The sequence below is a fragment of the Corvus moneduloides genome, chromosome 11 (assembly GCF_009650955.1).
Source record: "Corvus moneduloides isolate bCorMon1 chromosome 11, bCorMon1.pri, whole genome shotgun sequence".
Classification (NCBI taxonomy): domain Eukaryota; kingdom Metazoa; phylum Chordata; class Aves; order Passeriformes; family Corvidae; genus Corvus; species Corvus moneduloides.
The window spans coordinates 1,668,400-1,687,404 of record NC_045486.1 but is presented as its reverse complement, the minus strand read 5'-3'; the positions used below and the strand labels follow the sequence as shown (position 1 = coordinate 1,687,404).

General features: G+C 48.0%; 1 protein-coding gene across 5 annotated transcripts in view; it reads left to right on the top strand.

The window, feature by feature from the left end:
* GRM7 (glutamate metabotropic receptor 7) overlaps positions 1–19,005 on the top strand; it is a 207,720-nt gene that overhangs the window by 66,667 nt on the left and 122,048 nt on the right. For all 5 annotated transcript variants that reach the window (XM_032120574.1, XM_032120573.1, XM_032120571.1 and 2 more), the window contains exon 2: positions 13,226–13,442. In XM_032120574.1, coding sequence (XP_031976465.1) covers positions 13,226–13,442 — 217 coding nt within the window. The remainder of the gene's footprint in view (positions 1–13,225; positions 13,443–19,005) is intronic.

Sequence of the window (19,005 nt, the reverse complement as noted above, 5' to 3'; positions counted from 1 at the left end):
TTCTAGATTTTGATGGGAGGCTCCTCCAGCTGCCATTCACATTTCCAGAGCACCTGGATTTTTTTTTTCTGCTAAAGGAATTGCAGGGAGAAACCATCAAGCTTGGTTTGAATGTGTTTTGGAACCTGAGTGCGAGTGGCTTCATTTGCTCTTTATTTTCTACTCTTTTCACTTCAAGCGATAAATGAGGCCAGCTCTGTGCACCATGGCAGGTATGACAGGTTAGGTCTGCAGTAACAGTTCTGCTCTCAGGAGAGAAAACAACACACACCTGGTTTACTTTAGGTGTGCACCAAGCCCAGATGTTTTCTTTGATGAACAGTTGAACATCCCATTTACTGAACACTGACAGCAATTTACACCACGTTTGACACATGGAACTTCCAAAGGACACTTGATGGAGAATTGTGAGCCTTTTTTAGTGACTGAAAATTGAGCTAATGATGAAATAACATTGCAAAAGTAAGAGCAAGGCAGGTGAGGATGGGAAAGGTTGGTTCAGTCAGTGGAAGTGGCTGTTGGTGTGGCTTAGGATCAGTTTTATCATGGACATGGGCTGTGGGCTGGGGTCGGTGCTGTTGGTGAAATCAGCACTCGACACTTTTCTCTTTTAAGGAAGACCCTGATCAGGCTGGGCAGCTTTTCCTGCAGGTTTCCTGTTGGTCAGGATTCATGGGGCTCCTCTCCTGGCTCTGGGCTGGCCCCAGGCAAGGGAAGGAGCTGCTCTGGTGTGGTATTCATCAGGGTGCTGAAGAATTGAGCTGTTAGAGACCTTTAAAAAAATAAAAATATTTCTATATCTGGCTGTTCCTGCATGAGTCTAATAACATGGCCCTTAGAAAGTAATTTGGATTAATTAGAATGTCTGGGCACTTTTGTGATAAAGACATGCAGAGTAATTATCCAGTGTCCAGAATAATCTATTGAGCTTGTGAAGTTTAAGTCTGAAAATTATTCTCCCCTAAGTATTCATCTTTCTGGCTGTATTTCTGTTATTAAATTTGTTTTCCCACAAGTTAGATAAGAAGAAATGTAATTATTTAGCTGGCAAGCTTAATGTTGAGGTGAAGAAAACCAGGAAGGTAAAAGTGTGATTGCCTTGTGTTTTTTCCTGTAATAATGCAGAAATATTTAGATATCTGTAGAATTACATGGTGATAATGCACTTTGTAAAAGGCCAGAGATGAAATATAAGGAAATAAAAGGTATAGATATTCACTGGAACTTCATTATACCCTATAACTTTTGGATATGTAGTGGAAGAAATGTCAAATGCAGATTTCTCCCATAATTACAATCCATTCTCCCTCACATCTCTCCTCACTGCATTTTCTCACTCTCCTTTATACCCAGAGTCTGTGTCCTGAAGGACCTTGTTCTGTTTCTGATGCTCAGAGGACACAACAGGCCTTTTTACTTGTGATAATGTTTATTTTGGATTAAAGAAATATGAAATCAAAGGCAGTCTAAATATAATCCCTCAGTGTCCCTGGTGAAACCATCCCCACGCCCGGGTCAGCTGTGCCTCCCACATGTTCTGAAGGAATATTAAATGCCTGGGATCCAAAGGAGGAAATTTTTGACCTTGCAGATGATGAAGGGGAAGTGGAACAATTTGTCTTCTCTGAGCCCCTCCTGGCAGTCGCTGCTTCTCCCTCGGTGCAAGGGAGACCTGGAGGGGCTGGAGCGTGTCCAGGGAAGGGAATGGAGCTGGGGAGGGGCTGGAGAATTCCTGAGGGAGCTGGGGAAGGGGCTGAGTCTGGAGCAAAGGAGGCTCAGGGGGGACCTTGTGGCCCTGCACAAGTCCCTGACAGGAGGGGGCAGCCGGGGGGGTCGGGCTCTGCTCGAAGGGAACAGGGACAGGAGGAGAGGGAACGGCCTCAGGCTGGGCCAGAGTGGGTCAGGTGGAACATCAGGAGGAATTTCTCCGTGGCAAGGGCTGCCCAGCCCTGGCACAGCTGCCCAGGGCAGGGGTGGAGTCCCCATCCCTGGAGGGCTTTAAAAGCTGTGTGGATGTGGCACTTGGGGACATGGGGCAGTGATGGCCTTGGCAGGGCTGGGGAAGGGTTGGGCTTGGTCTTAGAGTGTTTTTCCAGCCCCAGTGGTGTTTCTCTGGTGGAGTCATCCTTGTTGCAGCAGGTGGTAACTTTGACTAGAGAGAGACAGACAACATGCCAGGGGTGTAGTTGAAGAAGTGAACTCCAATATTCTGGCGTGTGGCTGCAGCAGCAATGAACACCTCAACTAAAGGCTGTTCTTACCTGAAGCAAATAGTTTTTTATCTGAGAACACGATTGTGTCGTGTGTTTGCTCAAATTCCATATAGGAACTTGCTGTTGAGCACATGAGTTGTGGTGATTATGAGGTAAAAACACCCACATGGGCCCTTGTCCACACAGTGGTTTTCCCTCGCTGTAGGACAGAGCTCTGTGCTGGATGTGCTGCCTCAGTGCAGCACAGATGCTCTGAAATGCTGTTCTGCATTTCATCATGTAAAAGAAGATGATTTGTGTTGGTAGAAAAAGGAAAATAAGAATGCATGATGTAGATTTTATCCTTGAGTTCATTTAGGCTGTGCCACGTCTCTGGAATCAGTTTACACCAGGAAGTCAAACTCGCCTGTCTACGCAGACCCAGGATAATCAGCTCTGTGCATTGTCCCACCCGGACTGATGACAGTATCACACACCTGGATGATGTTCAAGCTGTTAATCTATAGCTGTGACAGGTTTCTGGCCCCCCTCGTTCCCACACGTGGCTCTCTGCAGGTCCCACCCTCCCTGCCAGCGTGTGCAGCGTCACGGGCCCATCAGGAGGCCTCGGGCTCAGGGGGAATTTATCTCCTTGACGTCACTGGGATGCTGGCAGCAGTGATGCTGTTCCCGTAAGGGCAGGCTGAGGAGGTTTGTGGCTCTGCTCATAAATTTGGATTAATTTTATAGCTCCTGGTTCGTCATCTCCAGCTGGAGTTACGTGACCACGTCTCACCCTGAGCTTCAGCCGCCGGATGCAGAAAGACCTCAGGGTGGAAGGAAGAGGTGGGACAACCTGTTGAGGCTTGTAGGTGTGAGTGACCAGGGCTGCAGGGAGGTCAGACAGCAGCTTACACATATTCTTTATAATTCACAGCTTTCCCCTTGCCTCAAGCTTTTAATAAAGTGCCAATCCGAATCAAGACAGTTTGAGCTCAAGCAGAACCGTTCAGTCAACCACAGTGTGTGAGCACATTAAAAACCCAGGGGTTTTTATTATTTGACACATTTTTAAAGTCAGAAATACTTCCAATATTGCACGGAGGGAAATGAGCTCCAGAAACCCTGTTTAAAACATCATTTACTGCTTGAAATGCAGCTGGTACTCTTGGGGGTGTTAGACGATCCAGGGAGGGGAGCTGGAGGAGATCACATTATCTGAGCCTCTCCCTTAACGTGAGACCTCTTGGGACATTTTAATGAGAACAGACTACTTTTGCAATATCTGTTCAGTGGAAGTCGCTCACAGGAACTCAGTTTTGCTCCTTGTGGTATTGAGCTGCTTGCCCAAAGTTTAACTTTACACTGAAATTAGAAATAACCGCTTCATGTAGCTAAATCTGTATTTCCAGATTTTGAATGTGTTACTCTGTCAGGGCAGGATGGCCAGAGGCTTTATTCTCCTTGGCTGTCAGACTCTTGGCTATATTAAAAATTTAGGAATAAATATTCAAATCACAGCCTTATTTTCCACAACATAAACATGGATGCCCTCCTAGAAATGCAATTATGAGATATGCTCAAACCCGAGCTTGACAGCTCTCATTTAGCCCAATAACTCGGCTCAGAGGGATGATTGTTTCCCCTTGTACCACACTGCAATTTGTTTCTGCTGGGTTTGCGTGTCTGTGGATTACTTTCACAAAACTGTGTTCTGCCACCGAGAACATTTTCTGTCTCAGCCTGGCTGCTGAATAAGTCGTTACTGGTGTTGTCTTTATCAGGCTACTTTCAAAATCCATGAGATTTATACTTGCAGATTAAAAACCTTTTAAAATATGCATAGACAATATAAGGTTCAATTATCTGTTTGGGATGAATGGAGCAATGTGTACACATAAATAAAACATAAAAGCTGCTTCACTCTGTTTATATTCTGCTTCTGATTTATTTTCAGAAGAATTAGAATTGGTGAGTCCATATTTGGATGTGGAAGCTCCAATTGCTGCAAGAACATTTGTGCTTCTGTGTGTGTTTGGTGTCCATACATTGCTTCTCTGCCTCCTCACAGAGAGTAGCTTCTCAGGTTTTGGGAATGCAGGCAGGGATATGGGAATGGTGCACGTGGAAGGAGATGAAAACAAATCTACCCAGTGCTACCAGTCCCGTAACTGAGTGTGTGGACCCTGATTCTGTGTTCAGCACTTTGGAAGGTGACAGGACCCTGCTGAGAATGCCCTGATTGGTGTAACTCTGAACACCAGAGAATGGGAATATTTTTTGGCATCCAGAAGACATTGCAGGGTGTGTTCAGGCCGTGGGAGAGGCAGATGTGCCCTTCACGTCCCTCCATTGTGCGTAGAATGGTCACAGAATCCCAGACTGGTTTGGGTTGGAAGGACCTTAAAGCCCATCCAGTGCCACCCCTGCCATGGGCAGGGACACCTCCCACTGTCCCAGGCTGCTCCAAGCCCCAATGTCCAGCCTGGCCTTGGGCACTGCCAGGGATCCAGGGGCAGCCCCAGCTGCTCTGGGCACCCTGTGCCAGGGCCTCACCATCTAAATCTGCCACCTCTCAGCTTAAAGCTCTTCTTGTCCTGTCAAGGACATGGGGATGGAGGGAGCAACACAAGGACGAGACTGTCCATATGTGAAAATCCTGATGTCAGCCCTTCTAAAATGGGACCACAACATCCTTTCCATTCCCAAGCCCTGAGGGTGCTGGGCAACCATTAATCTTGGTCTTAGCAGTGGGCTGCAAATACAGCTTCATTTTTGCATTTTTGGCACAAGTTCTTTGGTTTTCTGTAGCATTGGGTGGCCAGACCTTGGTTTGTTCCCTTCTAAATCCCACTGTCTGTTCTGTCTGCTGGAGGTGGTGCCTGTGCTTCCTCAGGTTGTGGTAGGAGGCAACAGCCCCAGAGGTAGATTTGGGCTCAGCACAAACTCCGAGAACACAGAACGTGTCTCTCTTGTTCCTTCTCTCCTCCATACAATATCTCTGTGATTCTGTGACCTTGTGCTGTGTCATGGGATCAGAGTGACAGAATATCCCTGTGTGTTATTCGTAGGCTGGATCTGAGTCCAAGCAGGAGGCTGAGCAGAGCCTTGCTGCATAAGCAGCCTGGGTGCAGCATCTGATCCCAAAAGCAGGCCCATTAAAGGGCTGCAGGGTCCCCGTGCTCTCATCACCTTACACGAGTTCAGCTCAAAATTGGCTTCGAGAATTGGCTCCTAATAGCCAAGATCCTTTGAAGCTTTGTTAAGATTTCAATTTGCCTCTAGCAAAGTACCATCTATTAGTTTAATATCACTCTCCAGCTCTCAGTCTATCAGGGCTGGAGCTAAAATACGAAGAGCTGTGCATTCTTGCATTGCAGTGGATGGGCCATCAGCACTGATGTTTTAACTGATGCATCCTAGGAGGAGTATTCTACTCAGTGCTGTAAAATCCCAAGTGCTGTGCTGGCCATAGCTCATCCTCAGGATCTGCAAACCAGGAAGGCTTTATTGCCATGCTGCTTTATGGGCAAGCCAGCTAAAATTCTTAACAATCTGAATATTTCACTTTAAAATATTAAATAGGGAAGTGTCATACCTGTACCTGTGCCTTTGCCTTCAGTATCAATAATCCCTCTGGTGCAGGAGATAAACATCCCTCTTTGGGGATGGGAGAGGTTCTCTGTGCCTGGCTGTGTTTGTTGTGGCATGCAGGGAACATTGTGGCTCCTGCATGTGTGTCACAGTGTTGGTGCCTTGTCCTGCCTGCTCGGGGCTGAACAAGGGCACCTCTGCCCTGCCAAGGGCTGGGGGAGGTGGTGACTTCAAGGAGCCTCCCCTCCAAGAAGGGTGATTATTGATCAAGGGCTTAGAAATAGTAATTAACAATTATAGATTAGATTTTTGCTCCAATATTACTGAATCACAATGCAGATAAACCAAGATAAATTAAAATGGGAGCAATATAAATACCAGTTAATTTTACTTCTGAGATGTGCTCACTCAGGATCTTGGTGATTACATAAACACAGCAAAGAGGAATTTGCACACACAGATTAGGCAAGTGTGTATCTAAAACTCTTTTTCCATGTCACTAGAAATTCAAATACTGCTTTCTGGACATACTTTTCGAGGAGGTTTTTTTAAACAGAGTAAGTCCCAGGGTATGGCAATTTACTGGAGCAATTAGCAATTCAGATGGTGAGGGCTGGGCTTGCAAACACAAATAATACCTGCACACAAGAGGAGCCTATTTTTGCAGTGCTGTGGGTGTGCTGGAACACAGCAGGGAGGGAATGGTGAGGAACACGCTGGCTTTGGTGCTCAGAGAACAGATTTTCATCTCCTAAAGCAGTGTTCCATATGCAGGGAGCTCTGTGTCCGAGCTGCAGCACTGGTGGGGAGCTTGATTTCATCATTCTCTGAGGGCAGGGAGAGAGCAGCTGAATTCCTCATGGGCCTCACCTATTTCTGAGCCCGTGTGTGCCTGGACAGGGGGCTTGGAGCCTGCCCTACCTCCTCCCAGGTGCTCTATTTCTGTCTCAGCAGTGCCCTGGGAGCTCTGCTGCCTGGCACAGCCTGGTCCACAGCTTTCAGCGAATGATTTTAAAGTATCAGGAATGCTTTGAACTGGTTCACCAGCCCAGCTCAAAGGAGCTGGACTCTAAAGAATGCTTTTTGCCAGTGGAAAAGAATCACAGAATCCCAGACTGGTTTGGGTTGGAGGGGACCTCAAAGCCCACCCAGTGCCACCCCTGCCATGGGCAGGGACACCTTCCACTGTCCCAGGCTGCTCCAAGCCCTGTCCAGCCTGGCCTTGGGCACTGCCAGGGATGGAAAGTAAAGCATTCCAGTAAATAATGTACTCCTAAGAAAGTATAAATGGCCAAGTCCTAACCCCCAATATGTGAACTTGTTGAGACAGGGGTTATGTCCTTGTTTACTCAAAGACAGTTTTATCCACAGTTTTAGAAGGGGGTAAGATGCTTATTTTTGTGCTGTGACTAATTTTCATTACAATTTTGGGTCCTGGTTTCAAGTCGTGTGTCCAAGGTTCTTTCAGCATTTAAAAGCTAAGAAATCACCCCCTGTTTTTCTATAAAATAGCAATCTATGCCATAAGCTCATCACTGTCACAAGCAGACCTTGGTCCAGGCACAGGTCATCAAATGAAATACAGGATAACTCATATTTATGGACACATCTCATTTTACTGGGTGTTTATGATTTTTTTTTTCCTGCTTTCTGAGCTGGTAAAGTGCTCCCATGAGCCATGTGGACAATACTAATTGCTGTAATTATTGTTCCCTTAATTGCTACAATTATTTTTTCAGGAGTGCTTTCTCACTCTAGAATAAAGGAAGCAGGAGAGACCTTGTAGTTATGGAAAAGACTCCCAGCTTGCCAATATCACTCAGGATGTCTCTCCACCTTAGTGCCATGACAGTTGTGGTGGGGATGAGGATTGATTTATGTGCCTGGAAATGGGCTCTTTCCAGGTTTGAAATTAATTAAAAAGAAATGTGTTCAGTTAGAAAGGCAGTTGTTTGAGAAACCCAAAGTAGCTTTGAAGTGTTTGTTTCAGTAATGGACTCCATCCTTTATAATAATGGTTATGAGGAGTTGGGAATTTTAAAGGGTGTTGCTGAGCAGCACCGTGGCTGCTTAATCCTAATGCTGGTCAAGGAGAGGAGATGGAGCTCACCCAGCCTGGGAGGATTGCTGGAAAGAGCCAGTGTAGGTATAAGCGAAGTTCATGTACATGAACCATCTCTGGGTTTATTTTCTCAGTGTTCCTTTCGTTGCTCTTGAAGACATTTCTGGTTAATTAAATGCACTTTGTCTCCCCCAGACTCAGCTTCTCCTTTGCACTTGGTGTTGTTCATGTCTGTGTCCCTGTGCCCTGTGAAACACCGAGCCAGTTCCCTGCCAGGCGGTTGTGCTGCTCCCTAAGGCATCATCAGGAATTCCCTGTGGGGTGGCAGGGGAGAGGGGGTGATGGGGGCAAACAGGGCCAACACTGGGGGCTTTAGTGATTGGTAAACAGAGAGAAACTGAGGGGAACTGTACATGAGTGAATGGTGTGAAAATGTCCTTCTCTGGGTGTGCTGCTTCTGTTCACTGCTCAGACTTTGCTCGTGGTGTGACTTCTGTACGCAGCAACAGGTTTGTCATCTCTGAACACCTTCAGCACAGCTGCACAGAAATATTTTCTGTTGCTCCTAAAATGGATTTACATGAAAACTTCCTTAATTGTTCTTCCTCATTTTCTCATTGGCAACATTTGATTCTTGAGTGTGAAAACCACCTCAAAGTGCTTCATCCTAAAACGTGGTAAGGAGGGATCATCCAAGTGCTTTAGAGAAGGCTTTGTTCTCATCATTACCCAGGGCTACTGGGAATGCTATTCCCAGGTCTTTTAAGAGCCCTGGAGCAAAACTTGCAGTAATGGTGGTTTCCATAGGGACCTTCCAGGGCAGCGAGAGGGCACTGCTGCTTGATGGACACCTTGGGAGAATCCTCCCAGGGTTTGGTTGCTGGCAGGGCTGGGCAGGAGGGGAGCAGGAGGCCGAGATATTCTCTGTGCTGTGCCCCTGTGGCTGGGGACTGTGGGCACCACCCCAGGGCTGGCAGCTCCCGAGGAAATGGGGAACTCGAGTTCCAGGCACTGGAAAACAGCAGGAAGAGTCATTCCTGTCAGCTCTGCAAGCTTTTAGCCATGCTCTGGTCTTATTTGGTATGTTGGCTAAAATTTCCATGGAATCGCAGCATGGTTTGGGTTCCAAGGGACCTTAAAGGTCTGTTCAACCCCCTGCCAAGGGCAGGGACACCTTTCCCTGGATGTCTGGATTTCTAAAACTTCCTGCCAGATTTCCTTCCCATTCGGAAGGCAAAGTGAGAATCAGAAGAGTCTGGAGGAGTTTTGCTCAGAGAAAACAGCCAGGGAGAAACTTCAGACAACTTGAGTTCGAGACGATGGAACCAATTCTCTGCAGCTCAGGGTGCTGGAGCTGTTTGTTCTGCAATTTGAGAAGTGGATGGGGAACAAAGAGGAGCTGTGCTAACTGATGATTAAATCCTGACGGGATAAATTCCTACATGAATAAAACCCAAGCCCTGAATGAATCCCAGGCTGTTACTCATCCATCAGTTCACTCCAAAGAGTTTTGCAGCCGAGTGCAGTCTTCAGGCACCTCATTTTTGTGAAGTTGGGTTGTTGGGAGGGATTTGCAGTTTTTGTAGCCTGACACTGCCCTGCCAGATGTGATGGGTTCTAGAGGCTCTGCCAGAGCAGGGTGAGGTTTTCCTATTGTCAGGAAACCATATCAATAAAACTTAATAGGAAATTGAAAGTAAAAATGCAGCAAACTGTGAACTTAATATTGCCTTGGTAGAAGCTCATTAATATCTCAATAGGTGCACTCCTGCATTATCATAATTGCACCAGGTCCTCAGGGAAATTGCCTTTTCTGAAGTTTCCTGGCTGCTGTCACTTGGTGAGGTGGGTTCAGGTGCACCATTTCCTTAATCTTTTAATAAGTGACTGGGGAGGTGGAGCTGAGCTCAATCCCACTGGAGGCAGCACAGCAGCAATAATTGTTTGTGGTTTGGGTGCTTTGCTTGGCCTGGGGGTGAATCTTGGGTAGAGGTCAGGGGTGGGCAGGCAGGCCAGGGTTTGGCAGCTCCTGCAGCCTCGGGGAGGGTTGGTTTGTGCTCTGGAACTGGGGCTTGTGTGTTCCAGGCCGAGACACTTGGCTTTGGTGAGGAACTCGCCACATTCTGTCATTTTTCTTGGAAAAACGGTGTGTTGAACAGGGAGAGGAGGAGGATATGGGATCGGATAATAATGCAAAATGAGTTTGAAATGAGAAATTGGAACAGCAAGTTTGTAGTTCAGTGGGGTTTTGCTCTGAAATGAACTGTTCCAAATGTGCTGTTGGAGGATGTTGGATGTTGGAAGGAGAGGCTGAGGAGGCTCCTTGCTCTTTGGTGTGTTTGTGCTGCTGCTCTTGGTACAGCTGCTCTCAAACAGGAGCTGCTTTGCAAGCAAGACAACAAGTGGGACCCAGAGACAGCTCTTCATTAGCCAAAGAAAATGAAATAAATGAAGAATAATGGTCAATGTTAAAAATGAATTAACATTAATTAATCACTGACTAAGACAGCGTTCCCAGTATTAATCATTGCCTCTTGCTGTAATCAGAACATCAGCCAGGCAATCCACATGTGAAACTCCTGAGTGTGGTGTTTGCCATGGTCCTGCAAACACAGCAACTTGAGGCAAATCTGCTTCCCACGTCCATGAGATGCTCCCTGGCCTGCCAGCACCGCAGTGTCCTGCAGAAAGCTCCAGCTCAGCTCTTGCTGTGCTGCTGGAGGCAGAGGCAGCTGGGAGTGTGTGCTGGGGCAGGGCCAGGAGATTGGGGTCCCTGGGGCTTTATGGATCCCAGCCCTTCTGCCAAGGTGTTGGAACCTTTTGGAGAGCACACTGTGATTCTCTGGAGCTTCCTGGTGTCTCAGAACAGAAAATAGGAAGAATGTGATGGAAGAGAAATCTTGCTTCTTTCAACTCCAGTTTTGAATTGATGATAAAGAACAGATTTTTACCCAAATGAAAGAAAAATAAGTCAGTGAAGAGGCAGAAAATATTGATCTGGATAATCAAAAAACCCTCAACAGAGCAACCTGATTTAAAACTCTCTGCTTCTCCCTTGGCCCTGCTCATCCTCCTTGCACAGTGACACCACCTGCAGCATCACTGGGGACAGAGAACAGGGACATTGCCCAGCCTGGGCTGGGTCTTGCTGACCTGGGGCAATCTGGTTTCATTTTCAAGTGCACTTCAGTGCTGGCGGGAGCTGGAGGTGCCTGTGTGGAGCTCCCTGGTGAGCAGCAGTTAGATTTTAGCTGGTGCACGTGGGTGCCCAGTTTGGACATCTGGTGTGGGACGCTGCTGGTGTGCATGGGAAGCTGGGCAGGAGGAGAAAGTGTTGTTTGTAGGTGTCTGCAGCGTGCTCTGACTCCCAGGGCAGGGTGGAACTGTGGTGGCTGCAGTCCCTGGCACACCCACTGAAGGACTCTCCTCCCTGTATTCACACAAAACGTGAGGAAAATTCTACTTGGCACATATATGGCTTTATGTTGCTTTTAGATGCCCTGTAAGAAACGTTGGTAAAACCCCTAATATCTGCTTTTTATACTCCAAGTTATCGAAGCAGCCAGCAGTAGTGAATATTTTATGAACAGTGGAAAAAGATTTAAAGTCCAAAAAGTCTCCTAAGGAATATAAGCAATGCAGCAAACTCTGTAGAAGCTTTGGTTGTTGTAAAAGTGCAGAATGGGCTCCTTTTGATTTTTAGTTGAAAAAGCAGTTGTTGGCAAGTTGGAATACAAAGAGTTGCCGCAGATAAAAATGGATATTTCAGCCTGACTTTTATTATAATTGCAAAAAGCAGCACTTGGCTGTGTCAGCACTGCTCTGTGTGGGGCTGGGGGTGAGTGCTGGGTGCTTTCTGTGTAGTGGTGGGTGACTGGTCAAGTGTCCACAGAAAGGTCACCAGGCACTGGCTACAGCAGCAGCTGGAGCAGGGACAAATTAGAATTTTCCTCATTTTGCTGGCCAGGATGCCCAGCAGTTTCTGTGCTCTGCAGCAGCTGGTGTGAGGGATCAGCACCCGGGGAGGGAGCTCCAGATCAGGCTCAGGGTGGGATTGTTGGGGTGTGTGCAGGGCCGGGGGTGGCACTGATGATCCTTGGGGATCCCTTCCAGCTCCAGGGATTTTAGGGTTCTGTGGAAGTTTGTGTTTGTTTAGGTTGAATTACAGCTGTTGGGGTAGTTAAAAATTTTTCCATGCAAAGTTCACTTCTCCGTTCACTCTTCTGGCTCTCCAGCAGCAATTTGGCTTTCAGTGTCTGCTTTTCCTCTGCTCTGGGGGTTGTAAATGCCTGTGTAGATATAATGTTAATTCTGGGGAAATTTGCTCTCCCCTGCCCCTGCTCTCTGGAACCAAAGGTACTGAGCCCTTTGCAGTGTTGATCCTGGGGAAATACAGTGTTTATTTTTCTGAGGAGGCAGGAGAGCTGATAAATACTTGTAGAATAATAAATACTCATAGAATGCTGTGCAGAGACCAAATGTGAGAGTGCAGAAGATGCTGGTGCTGAGGCACAGAGGGCTGCCCTTTGCTCAGGCTGCACGGCTCAGATCGTTATATACAATCATGTTTGTGTGGATTGCAAATCTCTTCTTTCCCCTCTGTGGCATCTCAAGTGAGAATTATGGCAGGTTCCTTAATCTAAGGAGCAGTCCCAGACTGTTACTGAAACAATTGCATAATGGGCTTGGGGATTAACATCCTGTCAGCTCAGTAACTGCCCAGGGCCCTTGGTAACCGGGGGAGAACAGCCCTGAACACTGTTGTGCTCTCTGTTGCAAAAGTCACTGTCAGACTCCTTCACACTCTGCTGAGAGGAGGAAAAGCAGGGGCTGCTTTTTGGGGACAGAGCTGAATCATGCCCAGGCTGTGTCTGTGGGACAGAGAGGTCCATGCTCAGCAACCTCCACACTGTTCTTCATCAGAAAGAGTAAAAAACAAGCCTACTTTTCCTTAAGTCTGGAGCCTCCATCCTCCAAAGGCTGAGGCAGGGTCTTCCTGGCTTTCAGCCAGCGGTGGCAGGTTTAGAGTTAACCTCACTTTACGCAGGATCCCAAATCCTGGTAAAACCAGAACACCAGGACAAGGGCAGTGATTAAAATGATTTGTGTGCTGTATTTGATTGCCTTGAAGGAAAGAATGATGGATGGGCACATACAGAGTTGTCTTCAATTGATTCACAATTTTTATTTGGGTAACTCGAAGCCAATGAAAGGATTGTTCCTTTGGCTTGGACGTTGTAAAGGAACGTGGTGGAGAAATGCAGCTGGATACAGCGAAGCCAAAGCTCAGCTGAAGCCAAGTGCTTTGGCTGCTGCTGCAAGAAGTGCCATGAGTATGTGAATGTGTGTATTTATCAGAAATTGTTTTTTTCTACAGATCCCACAAATCAGTTATGCCTCAACTGCACCAGAGTTGAGCGATGACAGGCGCTATGATTTCTTCTCACGGGTGGTTCCTCCAGATTCCTTCCAAGCACAAGCAATGGTGGACATTGTGAAAGCTTTGGGATGGAATTATGTATCCACTTTGGCATCTGAAGGGAATTATGGAGAAAAAGGAGTCGAGTCCTTCATGCAAATTTCCAGAGAGGCAGGTAGGCAACGCCCATCCTCCCTCCAGAAAGCGCTGCGGAAGTAATGAATGTCGTGTTGTACCAAATGTGATCGTGTTTTTCTAGAGCTGATATTTGATTCTAAAGTTGCTCCAGTTCTTTGCAATGCTCTGCAATGGCTCCGGGATACTGTCATTCCTAATTTGCTCATGGAGCTTCAGAGAGTGGGAACCCTCAGTGGTTTTTAGTCATTTCTGGGGAAAATCAAAACCCTCGAGTCGTACCGAGCTCCTCCTGTTGCTCTGGCTCAGGTTTCCTTGTGTTGGCATGGGGAGGAGCCAGATTTGGAAAGTCTGAGCTTTTCTGTCTCCACAGCCTGGAATTCTGCTGTGACTGCTGGTTACAGACACTGACTTGTGTCACTGTTGGCACTCAGCTTTCGAGTCCGGCCTGGTTTGTGTTGCTTTGCTTTGGCATTTCTCTGCCCAGTTCAGTGGAGGGAATTCAGAACCTTTCCCTTGGAGACTCAGGGGTTGCTGGTGTGGGATGTGGAGCCAGCAAGCCTGGTGGTGTGGGATGAGACACGCCAGACCTTGGGTGTGAGTCCTTGGCAAGCTGCTCTGCAATCCAGATTCGTAAGGGTTTGGAAACTGAAATGTTTGAAGTTGATTCCTGTGCTGGGAAGGAAAAAGAAGCAGCTGATGGAATTCATTATTGGTGGTGAATGTGAGGGCTGTCTCCAGGAGGCTTTGGTGGTAGAACCCATTGTCATGGGGCAAGGACAAGCTCTGCTGTGTTCCCCAAGTGGAACTCACAGATCTCCCACCCGGTACCTGCCTGGCATTGCCTTAAATAAAACCAGCACAATCCCCAGCTCACAGAACCGCGTGAATCCCAGCCAGGGTAGTGCAGGACGGGAGCAGAAGCTGCTCTGGAGCAGCCTCAGGGGTTCCCACAGCCATGGCTGGTGCAGGGCTCATCCCACAGCATCAGCTCTGTCTGCAGGGAGAGGCCCCAGCTGGGTCCCACACTGCCCCAGGGGCTGATGGATCCCTCCTGGCAGCATCTTCCAGGGAGCAAGCAGGGAAAGTGCCTGGACTTAAAGGAAGGGGCTCTGGAGAGGGGGATCCGGAATTGCTTCCTTCTGTTGGTGTCACAGAAGAAACCCACATTTGCATAAATTTGTCTGTTCCTACGAATGCATATTTATGTGGTATTAAAGCAAAAGGGTTTGGATTTAATACAGCAGGAAGTGACAAGTGCCAGTGTTCATTAGAATTTAAAACTGACTTTATCTGCAAATATCCACTGTTGCAAAATCATACCTGAAATGTGCTCCCCGTGTCAAGGACAGGCTCTGGCTGAAGAACAGGATCCCGTTTTATAGACCTTGTGCAGAATTAGGTTTATTCTATGAGCTGTTCATGTAGTCAACATATAACTCAACATCCTTCAGAAAAAGCAAAGCACAAACCCAAAGCAGTGCCCTGCTCCCAGCAGCTCTGCATGCAGGGTGATGAAGGTTCTGCCTGGGGGATTAAGGCACTAACAGGGATAGTGCCTAAACTTCTTCCACAGACCCCGAGACGGGAATAATCCGATCCCAGGTGCTGCTGCTGCTTAGGGCTGTGCTCAGCTTCTTGTGTCACTCAGATAAAGCTCAGGTGAAGTTCTGATGGGATTTAACACCTGTCAGCAAGTTCTCCGGGGGTTTAAAACCCTGGGAGGTGCAAGAAGATCCTGTTGTCTGGAGGTTTAATGGAGCAGTGCTGCCTGGAGATGCAGGTCCTGATCTTCCCTATGGGGGAGTGGCACCTTGTCCCCCAACTTTGGGTTGTGAGCTCATCTCCCAGCGGGCTAAAGCCTGTGGTGTTCATTGGGAGGAGCTGTGCCATTGCTCCTAAAACTCCCTGGCAGAAGTCTGGAGCCGGGGGGGGGGGGGTCAGGCTCTGCACAGGGAACAGGAACAGGATGAGAGGAAACGGCCCCAAGGTGCCCCAGGGGAGGGTCAGGTTGGATATTAGGGAAAACTCCGTCCAGAAAGCCCTGTCAGGGGCTGCTCAGGGCAGTGTGGAGTCACCAGCCCTGGAAGGGCTCAGAAAAGGTTTGGCAGTGGCACTTGAGGAGCAGAGCTGGGAGAGGTGTGGGAGCAGAGTCCCTGTGTTGGCTCTCCCTGTGTGACCCCATAGGACCAGGCAGATCTGCCAGAGCCGGAGCAGCGCCGGGGTGGAGGGAATTCAGCCCAAATCTGAGATGTCCCAGCAGGGAGCAGTGGTTGTCAGCTCCCAGAGAACTGTCTGGCGTCTCACAATCACTTTCCTTTGGCAGAAAGGAAGGTTTAGTCCATAGGTACCAACACATTTCCTGGCTTTGGCCTCGAGTCTGTAGCAAGCTAATTATCCTAAAGTGAATGTTTTATCCAAACTTGTTTCTGATCAGCCAGGATCTTAGGAGATCTGAGGATCGGTAGAACGTGCTACCCCTGCTTAGTTTTCAAATATGCTTTGGCATATAAAGACTTTGCTTGATCCTCTGAGTTAATAATTCTTCACAAAGTGACTTTTATTATGAGCACTTCAAGCGAGTTTGAATATGTCATTGTGGCAGGAGATGAAGGTTTGAAACATGCTCTGCACTCTGTGGGATTAATAAATTAGGGGAATGGTCTAATTATGGGAAATCTAAAGGACAATTTCAGATTATTAATGAAACTACTGGATACTTGAATTTCAAAGATTAATTCATCTTTGATTTTTTTTAAAAGATTAATCTGTACCAGAAGGTTAATTGCTATCTGTAAGAAATATATATATTGAAGTCGTTAGCAAAAGACCACTTGAATGCCTCCTAACAGATAAATGAAAGATCTGGAGTGCATTTATTAATGTTCTGCTCTCCCCAAATGGCCCATTTTCACAGCTGAGTTTGCTGGCTGCGTTGCTGGTGGGGTTTTGATGCTCTCTGACTCCTGGGCTGCAGCTCACGGGGGTGAGGAGGGGGCTGGAGCTGCAGGATGTGTGTCCCTCCTTCACCTCCCTCCTCTGCCTTTCCCAGCTCCCCATCCTGATCCCAGCACTGAGCCCAGGAGCTCAGCAGGGCCGGTTCAGAGCCGGGTTCTGTGTCTGCACAGGGCAGAGCTGTGGCTGTGTGCAGAGCAGGGTGGCCAGAAGGGAGAATCTTCATGGCCAAAGTGCAGCTGATGATGTTCTCAGCCATTGGGAGGGCTGGAGAGGGGTTCTGGGGAAACTTGCACCCTTCCCTGTGTGCTACAGACGTGGCAAAGGGGTTCCAGTCCTGTATCAGTGTGCTGGTGTGAAGGACTCCAGTTCCTGCTGGGGGTTTGAGTGGCAGTGGTGTGGTTGTCAAAAACCACCACACCCTGACACAGAATCACCTCTAAGCCCCTTTTACATGGAAAGCACAACCCTTGCAGCAGCCTCCTGATCTTCTTTCCTCCTGCCTTCACTGCAGGCTTTTTGTAGATCCTGCTCTCTGTAATTCCTCAGTCTCCGTGATCCCACAGACACCTCTTACGTAAAGTGGGAACATCTCTGTGCAGCAGGGCGGGAGCTGGACTTGCTCAGAAACAGAAACTCCAGCCCCCAGAGAGGGGACCCTTCACATGGCTCCCTGCCCACAGCAGGTGGAACAAGATTGTTTAAGGTCCCTTTCAACCCAAACCACTCTGATTTTCAATTCTTCTGCCCTCTTAAGCTGAATTTTTTCCCAGCGGTGTTCCTGAACAGCATTTCTCAATATAAACTTGAATTTCTTTATCTTGTTTTTCCCTTTAGCTTTGTATTTGCTACAAAGCCCCTGTGTATTCACACAGGCACAAACCTGTGTGAGACACATTGTCCTTGTGTCTGTCAAGTGAAACTGTGCTGGGGGGGGTTGGGATGGACATGAGGGAAAGGTTCTTCCCCCAGAGGGTGCTGGGCACTGCCCAGGCTCCCCAGGGAATGGGCACGGCCCCGAGGCTGCCAGAGCTCCAGGAGCATTTGGACAGCGCTGCCAGGGATGCCCAGGGTGGGGTTGTTGGGGGGTCTGGGCAGGGCCAGGAGCTGGATTTTTATTCCTCTGGGTGCCTTCCAGCTCGGGACATTCTGTGATTCTGGGTCACTCCACTGGAACTATGAACCACTGCTTTGCACCGCATCACCATCTGTGCATTCAATGTCACCCTCTCCAAATCCACTGGTTTCTTTACAAATTAATGGCATGCAATTGAGTACTCACTGCACAAGCTATTTTCTGTGGATTTGTTATCTGTAGGAGACTGTTTTAAACCCTTTTACCCACCGAAAACTGTAAATGCAACAACTTTTCCTAGAGCCTTATACTTGTTTTCTCCACTGACTTGTGTTTCTCACAAGATCTGAATCTTTTTCTAGGGGTTGGTTTTGGGGATCTGAGTCATGTCCTGAGGCTCCCTGACACCCTCAGTGGTATCAGAGTACCCTGATCTCACTCAGCCCTTGCTGATGGAAGCTGACACTGATAAAAGCGCAGAGCTGCTGTCATCCCTCAGTGATTCACACAGCACTTTTGTAGGCTCCTGTAGGTCTGTTCAGCTGCCTGCTCTGATCCTGAATCTGCATTTTTGTAATAGAACTTAATTTTTATGCTGTCTGTTGGGAATTCCATTAGCACAAATTAGTGCTGGATAACATGAGAGAGTGAAATCACTGCTAGGAGGGAGTTGTACAACTGTCTGGGGTTGAGAGGAGACTGCTCTGTCTGCGCATCTCAAATGCAGTGCTGATTCCTAGTGCCAAGTAGAAAATCCTGATTTATTTCCTTTTTGTCCTACGTTCTGATGCTAATGAAACATCTCTGTTTTCTTCTGGATCCATTAAAGCCCTGCTGAATGGGTTTAGAGCACTCATTACAAGGAGCAGGCACTTTACTGCACGCCCCAAGGTTAAAAATGAGAAGGGAAGGTGACAGAAGTGGTGGGCAGAGACTGCTCCAGCTGTCATCATAAACCCCAGAGTTTGTTCAGTGAAGCTTTGCTCAGGATGGGTGCTGCCCATCATCCAAGGCTGCCCCAGGTCCGTGCTGGCTGATCTCTGCTCCCCGTGGCAGCAAACAGAGCCCAGCTGGGAGCAGCTCCTGCTCAGCCATCCCTGGATGAGTCAGTGTCTGGGAGAGGATGGGGTGAGGTGTTTGTGCTGCCCAGCCCGAGGGAGCAGCGTTTGCAGGCTGAGCTCAGTGCATCTCCCTCTGCACACCGCGGGGGCAGAAGCCTCTGCAGCCCTTCAGGCAGAGCAAGCACACAAATCTGCCTGTAAACTCGGGTTTGAAGTGCAGCCTAGGAAAACCAGACCTGTGGGCATGGGGGGCAGCATGTCTGGGCTCTGGGGCATTCATGGAGTTTGAGAGTGTAGAGGATGGGGCAGGTTTCCCAGGGAATTCCTGGCCCTGCAGACCCCTCCTGGGGGGCTCAGTGCTGGCAGGAGGGGCTGCAGGGCAGGGCTGTCCCTCTGTCTTTGGCTGTGTTCAGAGATTCTGCTTTGATGGGCATAGCCTTTATTCAACACTCTTTGGAGCCTGTTTTCTGGATCAAATACAGCAAAAACAAATGTATAAACCACTCATAAAA